Source organism: Hylobates moloch, unplaced genomic scaffold, assembly GCF_009828535.3.
Source record: "Hylobates moloch isolate HMO894 unplaced genomic scaffold, HMol_V3 SCAFFOLD_15, whole genome shotgun sequence".
Classification (NCBI taxonomy): Eukaryota; Metazoa; Chordata; class Mammalia; order Primates; family Hylobatidae; genus Hylobates; species Hylobates moloch.
In genome coordinates this window covers 27,289,373-27,310,329 of record NW_026652290.1, presented here as the reverse complement: position 1 = coordinate 27,310,329, position 20,957 = coordinate 27,289,373, and the positions used below count along the sequence as shown (strand labels likewise).

Below are 20,957 nucleotides of genomic sequence, written 5' to 3'. Positions count from 1 at the left end.
AACTATCCAAGTGTCATACCAACTAAAACCCCCAATAAACCTTGAACAGTGAAAAAAAAAAGAATTAATAAAACCAACAGTTTGTTTTTTGAAAGGATAAACAAGATTGATAGACCACTAACTATATTAACAAAGAAAAAAGAGAGAAGATCCAAATAAACACAATCAGAAATGACAAAGGTGATATCACAACCAATCCTACAGAAATACAAAAGATCCTCAGAGACTATTATTAATGACTCTATGCACAGAAACATGAAAAGTCTAGAGGAAATGGATCAATTTCTGGAGACACACCACCTCCCAAGATTGAACCAGGAAAAAACAGAAATCCTGAACAGACCAATAATGAGTAATGAAATTGAACTGGGAATAAAAATCCTACCAAGCAAAGCCCTGGACCAGAAAGATTCACAGTGGAATTCTACCAGATATACAAAGAATAGCTGGTACCAATCCTACTGAAACTATTCCATAAAATCAAAAAGGAAGGACTCCTCCCTAACTCATTCTGTGAAGTCAGCATCATCCTGATACCAATATCTGGCACAGACACAACAAAAATGAAAATGTCAGGCCAATAGCTATGATGAACATAGATGCGAAAATTCTCAACAAAATACTAGGAAAGTGAATCCAGCAGCATATTAAAAAGTTAATTCACCATGACTAAATAGGCTTCATTCCTGGGATGCAATGTTGGTTCAACATACACAAATCAGCAAATGTGACTCACCACAAAAACTGAATTAAAATAAAAAAGCATATGATCATCTCAATAGACACAGAAAACGCTTTTGATAAAATCCAACATTTCTTCATGACAAAAATTATTAAAAAAGAAACTAGGCATTGAAGGGACATACTTCAAAATATTAAGAATCACCTATGACAAATCCACAGCCAACATCATACTGAATGGGCAAAAGCTGGAAGCATTCTCCTTGAGAACTGGAACAAGACAAGGATTCCTACTCTCATCCCTCCTTTTCAACATAGTACTGGAAATCATAGCCAAAGCAATCAGGCAAGAGAAAAAAATAAAAGACATCCAAATAGGAAAAGAAGAACTCAAACAATCTTTCTTCTCCAACCATTTGATTTTATAACTAGAAAACTGATAAATGTCTTCAGTAAGTTTAAGGATATAAAATCAATGCACAAAAATCAATAGCACTTCTATACAACAATATTTAAACTGAGAGCTAAATCAAGAAAGGAATGCCACTTACAATAGCCACAAAAAGAATAATACATCTAACCAAGGAGGTGAAAGATCTCTACAAGGAGAACTGCAAAATATCACCAGAAGAAATCATAAATGACACAAACAAATGGAAAAAACATTCTATGCTAATTCACTTGAAGAATCAATACTGTTAAAATGACCATGCTGCTCAAAGCAATATACAAATTCAACACTATTCCTATCAAACTACCCATATCATTGCAAAACTATTCTAAAATTCATATATAACCAAAAAAGAATCTGAATGGCCAAAGCAATCCTGTGTAAAAAGAACAAAGCTGGGGCATTATATTACCCAACTCCAAATCGTACTATAAGGCTACAGTAACCAATGCAGCATGGTACTGGTACAAAAATAGACACATAGACCAATAGAACAGAATAGAGACCCCAGAAATAAAGCTGCACACCTACAGTCATCTCATCTTTGACAAAGTTGACACTAATAAGCAATGGGGAAAAGATTTTCTGTTTAATAAATGGTGTCAGGATAGCTGACTAGCTATATGCAGAAGAATGAAACTGGACTCTTATGTTTCACTATATACCAAAATTAACTCCAGATGGATTAAAGATTTAAATGTAAGACCTCAAACTATAAAAATCTTAGAAGATAACCTAGGAAACATCATTTTAGACATCAGCCTTGGAAAAGAATTCATGATTAAGTCCTCCAAAGCAATTGCAACAAAACCAAAAATTGATATATGGGACCAAATTAAGTGGAAGACCTTTTGTGCAGAAAAAGAAACTATCAACAGGGTAAACACAATGGGAGAAAATATGTATCTGAAAAAGTCTAATATTCAGAATCTATAAGAAAGTTAATTCAACAAGCAAAAAACAACTCCATTAAAAAGTGGACAAAAGATATGAATAGACACTTCTCAAAAGAAGGTGTCCAAAAGCATATAAAAATTCTCAACATCATTAATCATTACAGAAATGCAAATAAAAACCACAATGAGATACCATTTCACACCAGTCAGAATGGCTATTATTAAAGAGTCAAAAATTAACAGATGCTAGTGAGGCTGCATTGAAAATGGAACACTTATACACTGTTGGTGTATAAACTGTGCATTCATTCACAATGTAAACTAATTCAGCCACTTTAAAAAGCAGTTTGGAGATTTACGAAAGAACTTGAAACAATTACCATTCAATCCACCATTCCCATTAATCAGTATATATCCAAAAGAAAATCAATTGTTCTAAGAAGACACATGCACTTGCAGTATTCACAATAGCAAAGATTCACAATAGCAAAGATATTCAATCAACCTAGATTCTGTCACCATGGTGGATTGGATAAAGAAAATGTGGTATTATAAACCATGGAATATGATGCAACCACATAAAGGAATATAATCAGGTCCTTTGCAGCAACATGAATGCAGCTGGAGGTCATTATTATAACTAAATTAACGCAGAGACAGAAAACCAAATACTGCATGTTCTCATTTATAAGGGAAAACTAAACAATGGGTACACATGGACATAAAGCTTGGAAAAATGGACACTGGAGACTACCAGATAGGGGAGGAAGAGAGGGTTGAAAAACTAACTATTGGGTATTATGCTCACTACTTCGGTGATAGGATCATTTGTATCCAAACTTCAGCAACATGCAATATACACATGTTAAGAAACCTGAATCTAAAGTAAAAGTTGAAGTTTTAAAAAATGAATAAAGTATTTTCTAATTTCCCTTGTGATTTCTTAAAAGCGTATCATTTTATTTCCATATATTTGTGAATTGTCCATATTTCCTTCTGTTATTTATTTCTAATTTTATTCCTTTAGTGTTTGAAAGGATGCTTTTTATGGCTCAATCTTTTTAAGTTTATTGAGACTTGTTTTGTGGCCTGATGTATAAACTATCCAGGAGAATGTACTATGTGTACTTGAGAAGAATGTTTATTCTGATATTGTTGGGTACAGTGTTCTATACATGTCTGCCAAATCTATTAATATTAGTTTTAATGTTGTTGAAGTCTTCTGTTACCTTATTTATTTTTCATAATTGTTCTATCCCTTATTAAAGATGGGACGTTGAAATTTCCAACTGTTTTCATTGAACTATTTCTGCCTTCAATTCTATCAGTTTTTAATTTATGTATTTTGGGACTTGGTTGTTAGGTGCATATGTATTTACAATTGTTATGTCTTTTTGATGATTGTCTTATCATTAAATTATATCCTTGTCTTTTGTAACAACTTTTGTCTTGAAGTCTATTTTTTTTTTCCTCATATTATAGCCACTTCAGCTCTTTTAGTCACTGGTTGGATCTAACGTGAATCTCTTGTAGGCAGCATGTAATTGAATTGTGTGTGTGTGTGTGTGTGTGTGTGTGTGTGTGTGTTTGAAATCCATTCTGCCAATCTCTGTCTTTAAATTGGAGACTTTAATCCATTTGCATTTAATATAATTACTAACAAGGAAGAATTTACTTCTCTGATTTTTTTACATGTCATATCCTTTTTGTTCCTCAATTCCTCAATCACTGCCTTCTTTTTGTTAGTTAGATATTGATTTTGATTCTCTGCTCATTTCATTTACTATATTTTATATATTTTTAGTTGTTTTTATAGTGATCATGTCATGGACTACAATTAACATCTGAATTCATACAAATTTAAATTTGAAATAATACCAATTTAGTTTCAGTTGTATACAAAATTTGCTACTACATAGTTCTGCCCTCTCTTGTGTTGTTATTGTGTCACAAACTATATTTTTATATATTGCATGATCACCAACATATATTTATAATTATTGCTTTATGCTTTTGCCTTTTTAATTATATACAAAATGAAAAGAGAAATTATAAGCCAAAAGTATATTCTTAGTGACATATATTTACCTATGTAGTTACGCTTACTTGGGTTATTTATTTCTTTGTGTGAATTCAATTTACTGTCTAGTGTCCTTTCATTTTAGTCTGAACAACTCCTTTTAGTATTTCTTGTAGGGCAGTTCTACTAGTGACAGACCTTCTCAGTTTTTGTTTATCTGGGAATATCTTAAATTTTTCTTCATTTTTGAAGGATAATTTTGCCAGATGTAGAATTCTTGGTTAACAGTCCCTCTTTCCCCCACAGCACTTTGAATATGCCGTTCCATTGCCTCTGACATCATGGATTCTGATGAGAATCAGCCATTAGTTTTACTGAGAATCTCTTATTTGTTAAAATTCACTTCTCTCTTGCTGCTTTCAGGATTATTTCTTTGTCTTGTCTTTCGATAGTTTGATTATAGCATGTCTTGGTATAGCTCTCTTTGAGTTTATCCTACTTAGAATTCATTAAGGTCTTTGGATGTGTAGATTCACACCTTTCATCAATTTGGGAAGTATGGACCATTATTTCTTCAAATATTCTTTCTTTCCCCTTCTCTCTCCTCTTCTCAGATTTCCATTAGTGTATGTTGGTATGGTCGATGGTATCTCTCAGGTATCTTAGGTTCTGTTAACTTCTTTTTTTTTTTTTTTTTGAGACTGAGATTCATTCTTGTTGCCCAGGCTAGAGTGCAATGGTGCAATCTCAGCTCACTGCAAACTCTGCCTCCCAGGTTCAAGAAATTCTCCTGCCTCAGTCTCCTGAGTATCTGGGATTATAGGCATATACCACTACACCTGGCAAATTTTGTACTTTTAGTAGAGACAGGATTTCTCCATGTTGGGCAAGCTGGTCTCAAACTCCCGACCTCTGGTGATCCACCTACCTTGGCCTCCCAAAGTACTGGGATTACAGGTGTGAGCCACCGTGCCTGGCCCACCTTTTTTTTTTTTTGACACAGGATCTTGCTCTGCCACATAGGCTACGGTGCAGTGGCATGATCTTAGATCACTGGAGCCTCAAACTCCTGGGCTCAAGCAATCTTCCTGCCTCAGCCTCCCAAGTAGCTGGGACTACAGGCACATGCCACCATGCCAGGCTAATTATTATTATTATTTTTTTTTTGTAGAGGCAGGGTCTTGCCTTGTTGCCTAGGCTGGTCTGTAACTCCTAGCTTCACATGATCCTCCACCTTGGCCTCCTACAGTGCTGGGGTTACAGGTGTGAGCCACTACACCTGGCAGGTTCTGTTTGTATTTTTTTATTTTTGCTCATCAAATTGAGTAATCTCAATAGACCTATCTGCATGTTCATGATTTTTTCTTCTGTTTCTTAACATCTATTGTTGTATCCCTTTTGTAAATTTTTCATTTTAATTATTGTACTTTTTATCTCCAAAATTTCTACTTGGTTACTTTTAATAAATTCTATCTAATTGATATTCTCTATTTTGGTGAGGCATCATTCTCATGTTTTCCTTTAGTTATTTGTTCATGTTTCCTTTAACTGTATGAGCATATTTAAAATATTTGATTTAAGGTTTTTGTCTAGTAAGCCCAATGTCTGGCATTCATTAGGGTCAGTTTTTATTGTTTTTGAATGGGTCATAATTTCTTATGTCTTTGGATGCTTTGTATTTTTTGTTGTTGAAAAGCAGACATTTAGAATATTATAATGTCACAACTCTGGAAATTAGACTGTCCCCACTTCCCAGTGTTTCTTGTTGCTGTCTTTGGTTTGTTTAAAGACTTTTATAAAATAATTTTGTAAGGTCAGTATTCTTTGTTGTATGTCTCTATTCAATTAGTTTAGTGTTCAGCTAGTAATTCAACAGAGATTTCATTAAATGTCTGAAACAACAAACATTTCCAGGTTTTGCAGGTGGGCTCTGTGTGTGCCTTGGGGTATGACTTCAACACTCATCTGGGCAGTTTACAAACCTGCATTAGCCTTCACTTCCTGGTTGGGCCAAGCCTGAAGGTTAGCCAGAGGTTAGAGCTTAGTTCCTTCTCATGTCTTTTGTGAGTACACACTCAACCTTGAGCATGAGTGAGGCCTTCTGGATTCCCAAAAATATGTAGGAGATTTTCAAAGCTTTTGTTTCCCAAAGCATCTTACTCTCACCTTTCCTCCCAGGCTTTCTGCTTTGTCTGCTAGTTGCCTCAACTATTATCCCTTGGGCCAGGAGGCAGTGGCTCATACATTTGCCTTTAAATAATTTTGACAAAATCTTCCAGGGTAGTACCTCTCTCCTGGAACATTCCTAGTTAGATTAAATAAAATTAAGACCTGTGAGCTAGTCCTTCAAAGAGCCACCAGACAGGCCAAAACAAACAACTACAATCCCCCAAGAACAAGATATTTTCTGTTCACTATGGCACCGGGAACTCACACCATTGCTAAGCTAGAGAATGAGGGTTGGGGTAAGTTAAAATGCCACAAAGCTCTCCTGTCTAGATTCAGCTGCTTTTTCTTTATTAAGCATTCACTTGGTTGCTGAAACCTTTGGATATTTTCCAGAGTTTTGATAAAGTTGATTAGGACAGTTTTTGCCAGACTGTTATTTTTGTGTTGTCACTCCAAGTGTCAGGTTCCAGCCCATGCTGAGGTCTGAAGGGAGTGGGTGGACGAGTGGCAGATAGCTAAAAGAACACTCAGGGGGCTATAGGCACGTACAATATGGCTTTTATTCTCTGGCTACTCTGTCTGTCTTTTATCTTGGTTGCCCACTCTGGCTGCAGCCCTTCACAGCGGCTGGATCCGCAGCTCCTGCTGTCCCCATGGCTCTCCCTTACAGGGTCAGCAGCTCCACTCTCTCTTTCTGGGTGTGAACCATATGTACAGCATCAGCAGGGCAATTGTACCTTTTACAGACAATAGTGGCTGAGAGCCAAGTATGAGTTTACACAAACAGGTTATATAACAAGTAGAGTTTTACTCCTGTGCTCCAAACTCGCTGAGTCACACTGGCCCAGATAGCTGACTCAACTTACTCTTGACCATAGCACATACATTTTCCTTACATGTGTAGAGATAGATTTTTGGAATTTCTACTCTGCCATTATTTGCTGATATAACACCTGGCTTGGTTATTCTTGGTCCTTGCATTTATATATACGTTTTAGAAGTATCTTGTCAATTTCCACCCAAAACACCAAATGGTATTTTGATTTGGTGACATTGAATATATAGATCAACTTGAGGAGAACTGATATCTTTACAATATTGAGTCTTCCACTTAATAAATATGGCATATCCATCCTTTATTTAGGTCTTTTTGGTTTCCTTCAGTAATATTATATAGTTTTCTGTGGTGAGATCTTGCATATCTTTTATTATATTTGTCTTGAAGTATTTGATTTTTTATGCTTTTATTGTGGGAGGGTTTTTAATAATAAATTTCTTTTAAAATTATTGGACTATTCAGAAATGCTATTTATGCTTACCAATTTTAAAAGTTATGTTTTTTGAGGAACTTTAAATTTCAATAAAATTTTCAAATTCATTGGCAAAAGTTTTTTTTAAATAATATACTCATTTTAATGTCTGCTGATCTGCAATGATATTCTCTTATTCATTTTGATAAATATTTTTAGACTCTCTATTTAATCAGTTTCAGCAGGAATTTATTAGTTTTATTAAGTTTAAAAAGTCAACTTTTGGTCATTTGGATCCTGTCTATTGTGTGTTTCCTAAGTCATTCATTCTTGCTCTTATTTTTATTTTTTAAATTTTAGTAGAATTTAATTACTAAGTTTAGATAGTTTTTTATATAACATATATATTTAAGTCTATACATTTCCCTCTAATTCTGGATTTAGGAGCATCTCACATGTTTTGCTATAGTTCCACCATTATTCTGTTTAATTTATTTTTGGGTTTCCATTTTCAATTTCTTCTTTGTCTAAAAAAGGCTTAATGTTGACTTTATTTTTTAAGAGAAGTTTTGACAGTAATTTGCTTTCCACACTTAGAATATATGTCTTCCAGATTTCATTATTTCTGCAGAGAAATCAGTCAATGGCATATTCGTTGCATCTTTGAAGTTAATCTGTTTTAATATGTTCTTTTTTTTCCCCCCCAATTCACTGTAATGGGTCTAGGTAGAGAATTTTCTTTGCATTTATTATGCTTGGGGTTTAGTAGAGTTTATATAATGTGTGGATTGATGTCTTTTGTTTTGGAAAATTCTCAGCCGTTGTTTATTAAAATATTCTGCCCTCTTCTCTCCTTCTGGGACTCAAATTACACTTTAATAGGTCTTGTCACTGTATCTCTGCCTCTTATCTTCTCTTCCATCTTTTCCATTGTTTTGTCTCTTCATACTTTCAATTCATCAAATTGATATATTGAATTCTTACTTTCAGTTATATATATATATATATATACACACACTTATAAATATGTGTATCTATATATATACATTTTTTTTGACACAGGATCTCACTTTGTCACTCAGGCTGGAGTGCTGTAGCATGACTATGGCTCACTGCAGTCTCAACCTCCTGGGTTCAGGTGATCCTCTTACTTTAGCCTTCTGAGTAGCTAGGACTACAGGTGTGCAGCACTCCACCTGGCTAACTTTTTTGTAATGATGGGGTCTCACTACGTTGTCCAGTCTGGTCTCAAACTCATGGGCTCAAGTGATCTTCCTACATAGACTTCCAAAGTGCTGAGATTACAGGCATAAGCCACTGTGCCTGGCTCAGTTATATTTTTACATTCTAGAATTTTATTTTAAGTAATTTAAATTGTCTGCTAATTTTCTCAATTTTTTATTTCCTTGAACATTTTAAAGTTATCTTAAAATTAACGTCATATATCCATTATCAGGATACTCTGTGCTCTGTTTCTAATATACACTGTTTATCTTGTTTTTTAAACATGTAGTCCGGGGTTCTCTTGTATATATTTCCTTGTGTAGCTAAAATTTTCTGTTCCCCCAGATAAGATTTATGTTTTCTGGCAGGCATCCAGAGATACTAGCAGTCAGGGATCATCTTAACCTCTTCCACAAACTATTTATTTCTTACCTGGCATTATTTGTTTTGATAAATCTCCTTGGAGTGCAAACCTAAAGTAAGGGGGTTTACCAGCCTTCCCTCCTACTTAGTGGGCTCTGGGGTCTTATTTTGTCTCCTTTGTCCTTTGAAGCAATCAAAAAGTCTGCCTCGCTTCACAGCCCCTTAGCCTCCTCCTCTGGTGCCTCTAGGAAAAAAATGGCCGTGAGTGCTGGGCTCATTGCTCTAGGTTTTCCTTTCCTCCTAAATATTCTTCACTATTTTATTAATTCTCCAGACCTCCAAACATATATTTCCTTAAATATTTTGTCTATGGTTTCTAGGTGCTCTCAGTGGAAATATTGATCTGAGTCCTTAGTTTGTTATTACTGGAATGAGAAGTCCACAAATATGCATCAATTTACCTCTAAGTGCCACATTACTACATCCTACAGCTTTTTATATGTAATATTGTTTTTGTCATCTACTTCCACTTATGGAAATTCCCATTTTGTTTTCTCTTTAACACATGGATGTGCAGAAGTGCATTTTTTTGTTTCCCAAAATGTTTAAAAAATAATGTTTTAAGATAGAGTCCTAAGATTTTATTGTGGTCAGAGAAAATATCTGTCTTCTTTTAGAAATATGTGTCTTTCTAAACACATGGCTAATTTTTGTAAATGTTCCATGGATACTTGAAAATCTTGCATTTGTTATATTTGTTAAGTATAGAAATCAAAGTTCTTAATTTTGCTGTCTGAATATTTTATATTTTTACCAATTTTGCAACTTTTGTTTGCTTCATGACAGTTTCTATCAGATGTGTTAAAATTTTCCATATTAATGTTGATTTATCAATTTTTTCTTGTATACATTTCTCCAGTTTTTGCTTTATAAATTCAATATTTGTTGTTAGTTGTGTACAGTTTCACAATTGGTGTCTCTTCTTTGTGGATTGTTTTGTATATCATGTAGTTTTCCTTTTAATCCTTAATAAAATTTTTGCTTCAAACTCTGTTTTGTGATATACATTGGAACTATTGCTAGCTCTCTTTTCATTAGTATTTGCATGGCATATATCTTTTGAATTTCTTTATTTTCTACCTTCTATATTGTTTTTGTATTGTACATATGGTTTCTAAATAGCATATAAATAAAAATTGTTTTTGAAATCTAACCTGATCACTTTTATTTGTTCTAAGGTGAGATATTTATACCTATTTAGGTATTTGCATTAATTTCTACTCTTTAGTTTGACTTTTTGGTTTACTGTACTTCATTTTTGATTTTCTTTATTCCTATCTGCTTTTGGATGGAAATATTCGACTGTATATCCTTTTTCTCCTCTGCTTGTTTGGAAACTACAAATCATTTATCCTTTTAGTCTTTTCCCCTAAAATTTTAACACATACATGAAACCACGAATTTTCCTAAGGGAATATAGTGATTCTATACTTCTTTTTTCCTCCTGAATATATCAAGAAATTAGCACTCATTAGCTACTGATTAATAACCTTCCTAATTTTCTAATTGTCATCCTGAATTCTACCTTTACTTTAAAAATTATTATGAAATAGTCGAGTCACAAAAGTGATGAAGTTAATACAATGCATATTCATGTATCCACAACCCAGCTTAAGAAATAAAACATTATCTACATGATCTGAGCCTGCAGTCTGCCTCTCCTTGTTTACTTCTCTCTTATTACCTACCTCCACTCCCAAGGTCACTTCTATTCTGGATTTCATATAATTTCTCTACCTTTCTTTACGCTTTTTAAAAAAATACGAATTCCTAAATAATACATGCAATTATTTGCTTGTTTAATAATTTTACATATTTTATTCTACTTCTTGAATATTTAAATTCTTCTGAAATGTAACATTTTTGCTCAATGTTAGTTTGTGTGACATAGTCATATTGATAGACATTATTATTCTAGTTTATTCATTTTCATGGCCATAGTGTATTATATTACATTTTATGAATATATTAATTTATATACTCATTTTCTAGATGGAAATTTAGGTTATTTCCAACTTTTATTATTACAAACAATGTTTCTGTAAATGTTCTTGACACTATTCTCAGTAGCAACGATATGGAATCAACCTAGGTAGGTACTCATCAACAGTGGATTGGATAAAGAAAATGTATATATACACCATGGAATGCTATGCAGTCATAAAAAAGAATAATATGTTCTTTGCAGCAACATGGATGCAGTGGGAGGCCATTGTCTTAAATGAATAAATGCAGGAACAGAAAATGAAATACCACATAAGTCTAAGAGTTGAAATTATAAAAAAGAGGACTTGAATGTGGCTTCTTATACAAATATGATTGATTTTTTCTCTATGATGCAAATTCAGTAGTGAATTGTTGAGCTATTGAAGATGCCCTCTTTGACTTTTATACTGCCAAATAATTTTTGCTTATTTTTTACTCCCCTTGCAATAGAAATTGTTTCCATAGCTCCATATCTTTGTCACCATTTTGCCAGTTGGATAGGTGTGAAATGGCATCTTTTCACGGTTTTAATTTGTTGTTTCCGAATTACTAGTAAGGTTGGACATATTTTCATATGCTTATTGGGCATTTAGTTTTCCTTTTCTGATAATTCTGTTTGTATTTTTTGTCTTTATTCCTTTTGGGTTGTTTCCTTTTTCTTACCGATTCACAGAAACTCTTAATAAGTCTGTAGTAATACTTTGTTGAGATTTCAGAACCAAAGGCAAATGTTTAGGATCATTTGATGATTAATTTTATGTGTCAACTTGTCTGAGGCATGAGATACTTACATATTTGGTCAAACATTATTCTAGGTATGTCTGTAAGGGTGTTTCTGGGTGAGATTAGCATTTCAATTAATAGATGGAGTAAAGCAAATTGCCCTTCCTAAGCTAAGTGAGTGGGACTTAGCTAATCAATTGAAGAACTGAATAGAATAAAAAGGCTGAATAAGAGATAACTTCTCCTGCCTGACTATTAAGCAGGAACATCGGTTTTTTTCTGGCCTTTAGACTCAGACTGAAACATTGGCTCTTCTTGTGTCTCAAGCCTGCTGAGCTTTGGACTGGTACTTATACCATCAGCTCTCCTGGCTCTCAGGCTTTTGGACTCAGACTGGAACTACACATCAGCTGTGCTGAATTTCCAGTTGTTGACTGCAAATCTTGCAACTTCATACACACACACACACACACACACACACACATGTCCTATCAGTTCTATTTCTCTGGAGACTTCTGACTAATACAGAACATGAACTCCAAATGAAGAAATGGAATCCATCCTTAATTCCCAGTCCAGGGACCAGGCCAGACCAGCCACTCCATGAAGGAACCCATCAGAGCTGGAGGCTACCTTGTGGATCTGAGACCCCTATTCTCCTGTGCCATTGTGTGGTCCTGTGTACTTTTTTACCCACCTGGATAACATCTTGGAGAGGATTAGGGATAGAAAGAAGAGTCAGGAAGACTGAACTTTCATTAAAAAAAACCCGAATCAGCTTACTGTAAAGGAGACATTTAAATCAGAAGAAAATAATGTAAATGGGCAAGTTTAAATATCCCCCTTATCCCTATTACCCAGAAGAGTGAAGACTCATGAGAAAGATGAGACTAATAATAGAACATGAAGAGCTCCTTTTTTGTACATTTGATTATAGAGAGTAAACTGCAGTACCTTTTTGGTTATGTTAAAATCCTGTGTTAAATACCAAACAAATTTCAACAATTATTCCACTAGATTATTAAACTTTAATATTTTAAGCAATTTCTCCTTTGCTTAAATAAAATTTACAGCTACTTTTATGACTTTTGACCCTGTTTTAACAATAGCTAACTATTAACATATCTTAAATTTATGTAGTAAGAGATACCTGGATGTAAGAATTTATGCTCTACAAGGGGAAGAACAAAGGCAAATTTTAACAAAGAGATGTTCATATGCATATGCATTATTAAAACTGCACAACATGACCTTACCGTTCTGAATATCCACTTTCCCGGGCAAACCTCTGAAATGCACCCATGGGATCTGAGCCTGTGCTTAAGATGAATACCAGGGGAGTGTTGCATGACATGTCTTGATACACGGTAGCCAGGTCCACAGGTGGTGTCTCTATAAACTGTTTTCCAAGATTTTCTATCACAAAGTCTGTAAGAGCAAAAACCACCTGAAAGTTGAAAAGAAGAAAAAAAGTATGTTGAATGAGGATCCTTCATAATTTTATCCTAATTTTCTCCTTCAGCTCCTCAGAGGATGGTGCCCTGTGTTTTTGTACTTATTCTGTCTTGATTGGGTATACATCTTTTTATAGATATTATTTGGTGGATTTGTTCACCAAATATCTGTGGACAGCTATGGTTCTCATGACTCACAAGCAAGATGAAATACTAGGTAAGAGGGAAGCCCCTCAACATTCACTCTATTTATGAAGCTGCTGTCTCCCCTTCCTTGCTTCTTCTGTCCTGTTTCACATTCTTGTGGACTTTACTTTCAGCCCCTCTATTGCCTCTTCCTGCATTATTGATCTCTGTTTCCTGGATATTCCTATCATCATACAATTAAGCATTACTATATTCCATCCTTAAAAATAGAACCGAAACAAAGATCTTCCCTTGATGGCAGCTACTTTTGCAGCCACTATTTCATTTCTTTCCAAGCACTCACAAGCCAACTTTTCAGAAAACTGGCTCCATTTATTGTCTCCCTTTCTTCATCTCATTCACTCACCAGCCTCTTCTGACTCTTCTCTGGAACCAACCTCAGCCTTGATGATTACGCCCAGTCCTGGCCATTTCCTACATCAATTTGGTTCTTTCACTGATCCTACCCTACCCTACCCTACCTACCCCTCTCCTGTTCTTGCCGGCCTTGCCCCTCCCCAACCCATATGGAGCCTTCGTATGAGATAGAAAAAGGTGTCTCCTCTTCAAGGGACTTTTAATGTGCCAGAAAGTTGTCATAATAAATACACAGCCTACAATATCTACAAAGTGAATGGCTCCTCCATGGGTTATTCAGTGGACATCCTGCATAACTGCTAACAGCAGCCCTCCCTTTTGCCCTCCACTAGCTATCAACACCATTCTGTCCAAACAAGCCTTACTGTGTGTGTGTGTGTGTGTGTGTGTGTGTGTATGTGTGTGTGTGTGTATGTAATGCTGTTGGGCAGGGAGGTGTCCCAACCTGGTCTAGGGCCATGGCCTTGGATCACACCCTTCTGTGGCCAACTTGGGAAAAGATGGTGTTCACATGCCTGTTTCTTTAAGTGAGGATGTATTATGGTACTAACTATAAAGATGTCAGGGTCTAGAAGGAACAGCCATGAAATAGGGCCGTCAGGTTTGGGGCTTAGTTCTAATTCTAGTTGTGTCACTGTGTGGCTAAGTATAATTCACTTCATCTTTCCAGCATCGATTTCTTTATATTTTTTTTTCAGGTGGACACTCTTTTCTGTATAAATTTATGGGGTAAAAGTGTAATTTTGTCACACACATAGACTGCGTTAGTGGTTGAGTCACAGCTTTTAGGGTTTCCATCACCTGAATAATGTACACTGTGCTCATTAAGTAATTTTTTAAATCATCCATCCCCTTCCCACCTTCTCACCCCTCTGAGTCTCCATTGTTTATCATCCCTTTCTCTACATTCATGTGTACATAATATTTAGCTCTCCCTTATGAGTGAGGACATGTGATATTTGGCTTTCTGTGTCTTACTTGTTTCAATTAAGACAGTGGTCTCCAGTTCCATCTATGTTGCTGCAAGAGACATGATTTTATATTTTTTTTATGGTTGAATATAGTATTCAATTGTGTATATGTACCACATTTTCTTTAGCCAATCATCCATTGATGGACATGCAGGTCGATTCCATGTCTTTGCTACTGTGAACAGTGTTGTGAGAAACTTATGAGTGCAATTATCTTTTTGATATATTGATTCCTTTCCTTTGGGTAGATACCTAGTAGTGAGACTGCTGGATCAAATGATAGTTCTTTTTACTTCTTTGAGAAATCTCTGCCAGGCATGGTGGCTCATGCCTGTAATCCCAGCACTTCAGGAGGTCGAGGCAGGTGAATTCTTTGAGCCCAGAAGTTTGAGGTTGCAGTGAGCTGTGATTGTGCCATTGCAATCCAGCCTGGGTGACAGAGTGAGATCATGTCTCAAAAAAATTTTTTTTATACTGTTTTCCATGGAGGTTGCACTAGTTTACATTCCACCAAGAGTGGGAATGTGTATTCCCTTTTCTCTGCATCTTCACTGACATTTGTTATTTTTTTAGTTTTTAGTAATAGCTATTTTGACTGGGGTATGATAATATCTCATTGTGGTTTTAGTTTGCATTTCTCTGATGATTAATGATGTTGAGTATTTTTCATATACCTGTTAGCCATTTGTATGTCTTTTGAAAAGTGTCTATTTATGTCCTTTGTCCATTTTTTAATTGGATTATCTCTTTTCTTTGTTATTGTTGAGTTCCTTGTGTATTGTGGATATTAGTCACCTGTCAGATGCACAGTTTGCAAGTATTTTCTCCCATTCTGCAGGTTATTCATTTATTCTGCTGATTACTTCTTTTGCTGAGCAGAAGCTTCTTAGATTAAGTCCCATTTGCCTATTTTTTGTTGCCTGTGCTTTTGATGTCTTAGTTATTCATTCGTTGCCTAGACCAATGTCAAGAAGAGTTTCCCTTCGTTTTCTTCTAGTATTTTTATAGTTTCAGATCTTATTTTTAAGTCTTTAATTCACCTTTAGTTGGTTTTTGTATACAGTGAGAGATAGGTGTCCAGTTTCATTCTTCTGCAAATGGCAATCCAATTTTCCCACCACCATTTGTCTTTTCCTATTGTATGTTCTTGTTGACTTTGCCAAAGATCGGTTGGCTGCAAATATGTGGCTTTATTTCTGGGTTTTCTACTCTGTTCCATTGATCTATGTATCTATTTTTATAACAGTGCCATGCTGTTTTGATTACTATAGCCTTGTAATATAATTTGATGTCAGATAGTGTGTTGCTTCCAGCTTTTTTCTTTTTGCTTTTCTTTTTGCATTGGCTATTTGGGGTCTTTTTGGTTCCATATAATTTTAGGATTGCTTTTTCTAATTCCATGAAAAGTGATGTTGGTATTTTATAGGGTTTACATTGAATCTATGGATTGCTTTGGACAGTATGGTCATTTTATTGATAGTAGTTCTTCTTATCCATGGGCATGGGATGTTTTTCCATTTATTTCTGTCATTCACAATTTCTTCAGTGTTTTGTAGTTTTCTTTGTAGAGATCTTTCACATCCTTGGTTAAATATATTCCTAGGTATTGGTTTTTTTTTTTTTTGTTGTTGTTTGTTTGTTTTTTGAGACAGAGTTTTGCTCTGTCACCCAGGCTGGAGTGCAGTGGCACAATCTTGGGTCACTACAACCTCCGCCTCCTGGGTTCAAGCAGTTTTCCAGCCTCAGCCTCCCACGTAGCTGGGATTACAGGCAAGCACCACCACACCCAGGTAATTTTTTGTATTTTTAGTAGAAATGGGATTTTGCCATGTTGCCAAGGCTGGTCTCGAACTCCTGAGCTCAGGCAATCCACCCATCTTGGCCTCCCAAAGTGCTAGGATTACAGGTATGAGCCACTGCTCCCGGCCAGGTATTTTTTTTTTTTTTTGGTAGCTATTCTAAATGGGTTTGCCTTCTTAATTTCGTTCTCAGCGAGATCATTATCAGTATATAGAAATGCTACTGATTTTCATATGTTGATTTTGTATTCTGCAACCTTCTAAAAGCATTTATCAAATTTAAGAGTTTTAGGTGAAGTTTTAAATTTTATTTTTTGGATATATCATACTATACTGTATCATTAATAAACAGGAATAATTTGACTTCATCTTTTCCAAACTGTATGCCTTTTACTTCTTTCTCTTGCTTGATTGCTCTGGCTAGGACTCTAGCACTATGATGAAGAGAGGTGGTAAAAGTGGGCATCCTTGTTTTTCTCCAGATTTTTGAGGAAATGTTTTCAACTTTTCCTCATTCAGTATAATGTTGGCTGTGAGGTTATCTTATATGGGCTTTGTTATTTTGAGATATGTTCCTTCTATGCCTAATTTGTTGAGGGTTTTTATCATGAAGGGGTGCTGAATTTTATCAAACGCTTTTCTGAATCTATTGAGATGATCATATGATTTTTGTCCTCAAATCTGTTTATGTGATGTATCATATTTATTGATTTGCATATGTTAAATCATCCTTGCATCCCTGGATAAAACCCACTTGATATTATCTTTTAGATATTATCTTTATATTATCTTTTTGATGTACCATTGAATTAGGTTTGCTAGTATTTTGTTGGGAACTTTTGAGTCTATATTTATCAGGGATATTGGTCTATAGTTTTCTTTTTTTGTTGTGTCCTTATCTGGTTTTGGTGTCAGGATAATACTGGCCTTACAGAATGTGTTAGAGAGAATTCCCTCCTTCTCTATTTTTGGAACAACTTCTTTTATCGTTTTTATTTCAAAAGGCCTTGATTATATAAACCATTTGCTTTTTACTTTGCTAAAAAGTGATCCAAGAGTTTACAATGAGTTACAATATACAAAACACCAATAACTTATTTCTTGGGGTTGCTATTTAAATACCAAAATGGTAACACACTCATGAAATGCTTTTGAACTTAAAAAGTTGGAGAAATATTTTTCTCACAAACAGAACAAACTGTCATTAATATTACATAGTGATCTTGGTTCTCAGTGGCTTTAACACAAGCTACTCGTTTGTTACAAGCATATGTAACGTGCAATTTCTCATGTGTGTGAACTAATTTTCTTTATGAGACATTTTAAATATGCAGAAAATAAATGTGCATAAAACATACCCTCATTTGGGCACTAGTCACCCAATACATATATCCAAGAACATGGTTAAGTACATAAAATACAGAAAGGAGATGCATCAGTTAAAGCTATGAAGAGGATTCCTGCAGAATTAGCATGCGGTTTCCTGTCCTTTGATTTGTCCCAGTGCTAGTTGTCTCTCCAGGAAGGTGGAAGGTGAATGATTCTCAGGTGGAAGAAGGGGCTGTACCATAGAAGTGAGTTATGTATTCATGCCAGCCCAAGGGTTGTATCTCACTATCATTGCTAAATGGTTCTCCCCACTTTCATATTAGGTGGTTTAGAGTTCTCTGCTGTTTACAATAGTGTATTAAAGATCTTGTTCATACAAAAGATAACATAGTAACTCCTATCTTAGTTACTCACTTCTTTGATTTTAGTTATTCCAGTCAGTATAAATGAACCAGGCCTGCTTCCTGATGTTGAAACCATCACTGGCATAATGGCCTGAATAGAGTGTTTCCTTATGACTGGCAACATGCTGAGATGGCAGGAGTATGGAAGATTTCCTGGCTTGACATTTCTGATCAGTTCTTCAGCTTTAGATTTTGTGCAGTCTGTATATACATTTCCTGACTTTCAAAGTCCTTATCAGATCCCACTCTACCCAAGAAAGTCTTGCCATCCTACAGTGGACTTGCAGTGGACTTAACTCTGTAGTTATGCTGAGGTCTTTCTCTCTGTGCTCCACTGTACTGTGCTGCTGCAGGTTCCTAGATAGCGACACTGACCTGCTTGGTTCTCAAGGACTTCTTCATATCACATGGCTGGAACTGATCAACTTCTCCCTGTGCCTCTTTTGGATATTTTTCTGTCCTATTCTCATGGAGATCTTGATGGCAGTAATGGCAAGAATTTGCTGTGGAAATGGCTTAGATTACTTATAATCTATAAGGCCTAGATATACAGGCATTTCTTAAAAATCACCCTCTGCAAAATCCCATGTCTGGATTATGGGATCATTAGAGAATATTCAATCTCTTCTCTCTTTATCACCAAGTTCTTTGCTAGGAGATCCTCTCTCTTTTTTATAAAATTAAATTTCCCATTATGATATATGTGACTCTATTATGTTTTGCTTAAAACCCTCTTTTTAGCTTTGCTGCTTGATCCTTCACACAGTCTCTGGCTGAAGCCCTCAGAGCGTTTTTCAGTTTATCCCTTCCATCAGAAGCCATCTGACATTTCCAAAAGCAATTCCTGGCTTCAGGGGAATACTTTTTTGAAGGTATTGATGGGTGAGTGCACAAATTCACCACTGAAAAATTCTCTGTGACTGGGAATTCCCTGCCCAGAGAAAGGGCATGGTTCTGTGTTTTCTTTGGATGAGAAGATAAGTTTAAATATTTGGGAATAAGGATTCCCTGCTCATCCTTCACTAGTGACAAATCTCATTAAAGCTGTAGTGTATTAGGTGACTTATCGGGACCCTGAGTGACCTACTGAAATTGTGCATTATAATAGAACCCTTGTCCTTACACTTCTTAGCATCATACTCAAGTTTCTGAGACCTAAAGAAAAAATAAGAAAATGTTAAGTGGAATAAGGAAGTGTATTTTTCCTTGTAGAAGGCTAATGGATAGGTCATTAAACAGGTTATGAGAATTACAGTAACTCAAAATTTAAATGGGTAATAATTACTGCATACTCTTATAGCAGTATTATCAGCAAAAATCCATCAAGATAAACTTTCTTTCTCAAGTTCAATATTAGTCTTCCACGATTTATTTAATTTTTCTATGTCTTCCTTCACTTGATCCAAATAGTGGCTTAAAAAATTCTTGAGAGAAACACTCCACATACTAGGAATATAGAAGAGAACTTCCTCAACCTGATAAGGGATGGTGTATTAGTCCATTTTCACGCTGTTTATAAAGACATACCTGAGACTGGGCAATTTACAAAAGAGAGAAGTTTAATTGGACTTACAATTCCACGTGGCTGGGGAAGCCTCACAATCATGGCAGAAGGCAAGGAGGAGCAAGTCATGCCTTACATGGATGGCAGCAGGCAAAGAGAGAATGCTTGTGCAGGGGAACTCCTCTTTTTAAAACAATCAGATCTCATGAGACTTATTCACTATCACGAGAACAGCACGGGAAAGATTTGCTCCCATGATTCAATTACCTCCCACTGGGTCCCTCCAACAACACGAGAATTCAAGATGAGATTTTGGTGGGGACACAGCCAAACCATATAAGATATCTATGAAAAGCTGACAGCTAACATCACACTTAATGATTAAAGACTGAATGCTTTTCTTCTAAGATCAGGAACAAGGCAAGGATCTGCTCTTATAACATCTATTCAACATTGTGTTGTAGGTTCTATCTAGGGCAATTAAGCAAGAAAAATAAAAGCATATAGATTGGAAAAGATGAACTAAATTTATCTTTATTTGAAGGTGACATGATTTTGTACATAAAAAACACTAGGGAACTCACTAAAAAACTATTAGAACCAATAAACAAGTTTGGCAAGGTTGCAGGATACAAAAATCTACAAAAATCAACTGTATTTCTGTACAGCAGTAATGAGAAAGGAGAAAATGGTTTTAGTCCGTTTTGTGCTGCTATAATAGAATACTTGAGACTGGGTAATTTATAAAGAAAATACATTTATTTGGCTTATGGTTCTGGAGGCTGGAAGTCCAAGAGCATGATATGGTATCTGACAAGGGCCTCTATACTGCCTCATCCCATGGTGGAGGGCAGAAAGGTAAGACAGGGCAAGACAGCAAGACAGCAAGAGAGGCCCAAACTTGCTTTTATAACAAGGCCACTCTTGTGATAACTAAATCACTCATATGACAACGTCTCTAACCCTTCATGAGCTCAGAGTCCTCATGATCTAATCACTGCTTAACACTGCTGTATTGGGGATTAAGTTTCTAATAAAGGAAATTTGGGGAACACATTTAAATCATAGCAAAAATTAAGAAAGCAATTCAATTTAGAATAGTATCAGAA

At 35.4% G+C, this 20,957-nt stretch overlaps 1 protein-coding gene across 6 annotated transcripts in view; it reads right to left on the bottom strand.

Moving 5' to 3' along the window:
- The window catches only part of DNAH6 (dynein axonemal heavy chain 6), a 342,612-nt gene that overhangs the window by 40,808 nt on the left and 280,847 nt on the right, over positions 1-20,957 (bottom strand). For all 6 annotated transcript variants that reach the window (XM_058428736.1, XM_058428735.1, XM_058428738.1 and 3 more), the window contains one exon: positions 13,080-13,270. In XM_058428736.1, coding sequence (XP_058284719.1) covers positions 13,080-13,270 — 191 coding nt within the window. The remainder of the gene's footprint in view (positions 1-13,079; positions 13,271-20,957) is intronic.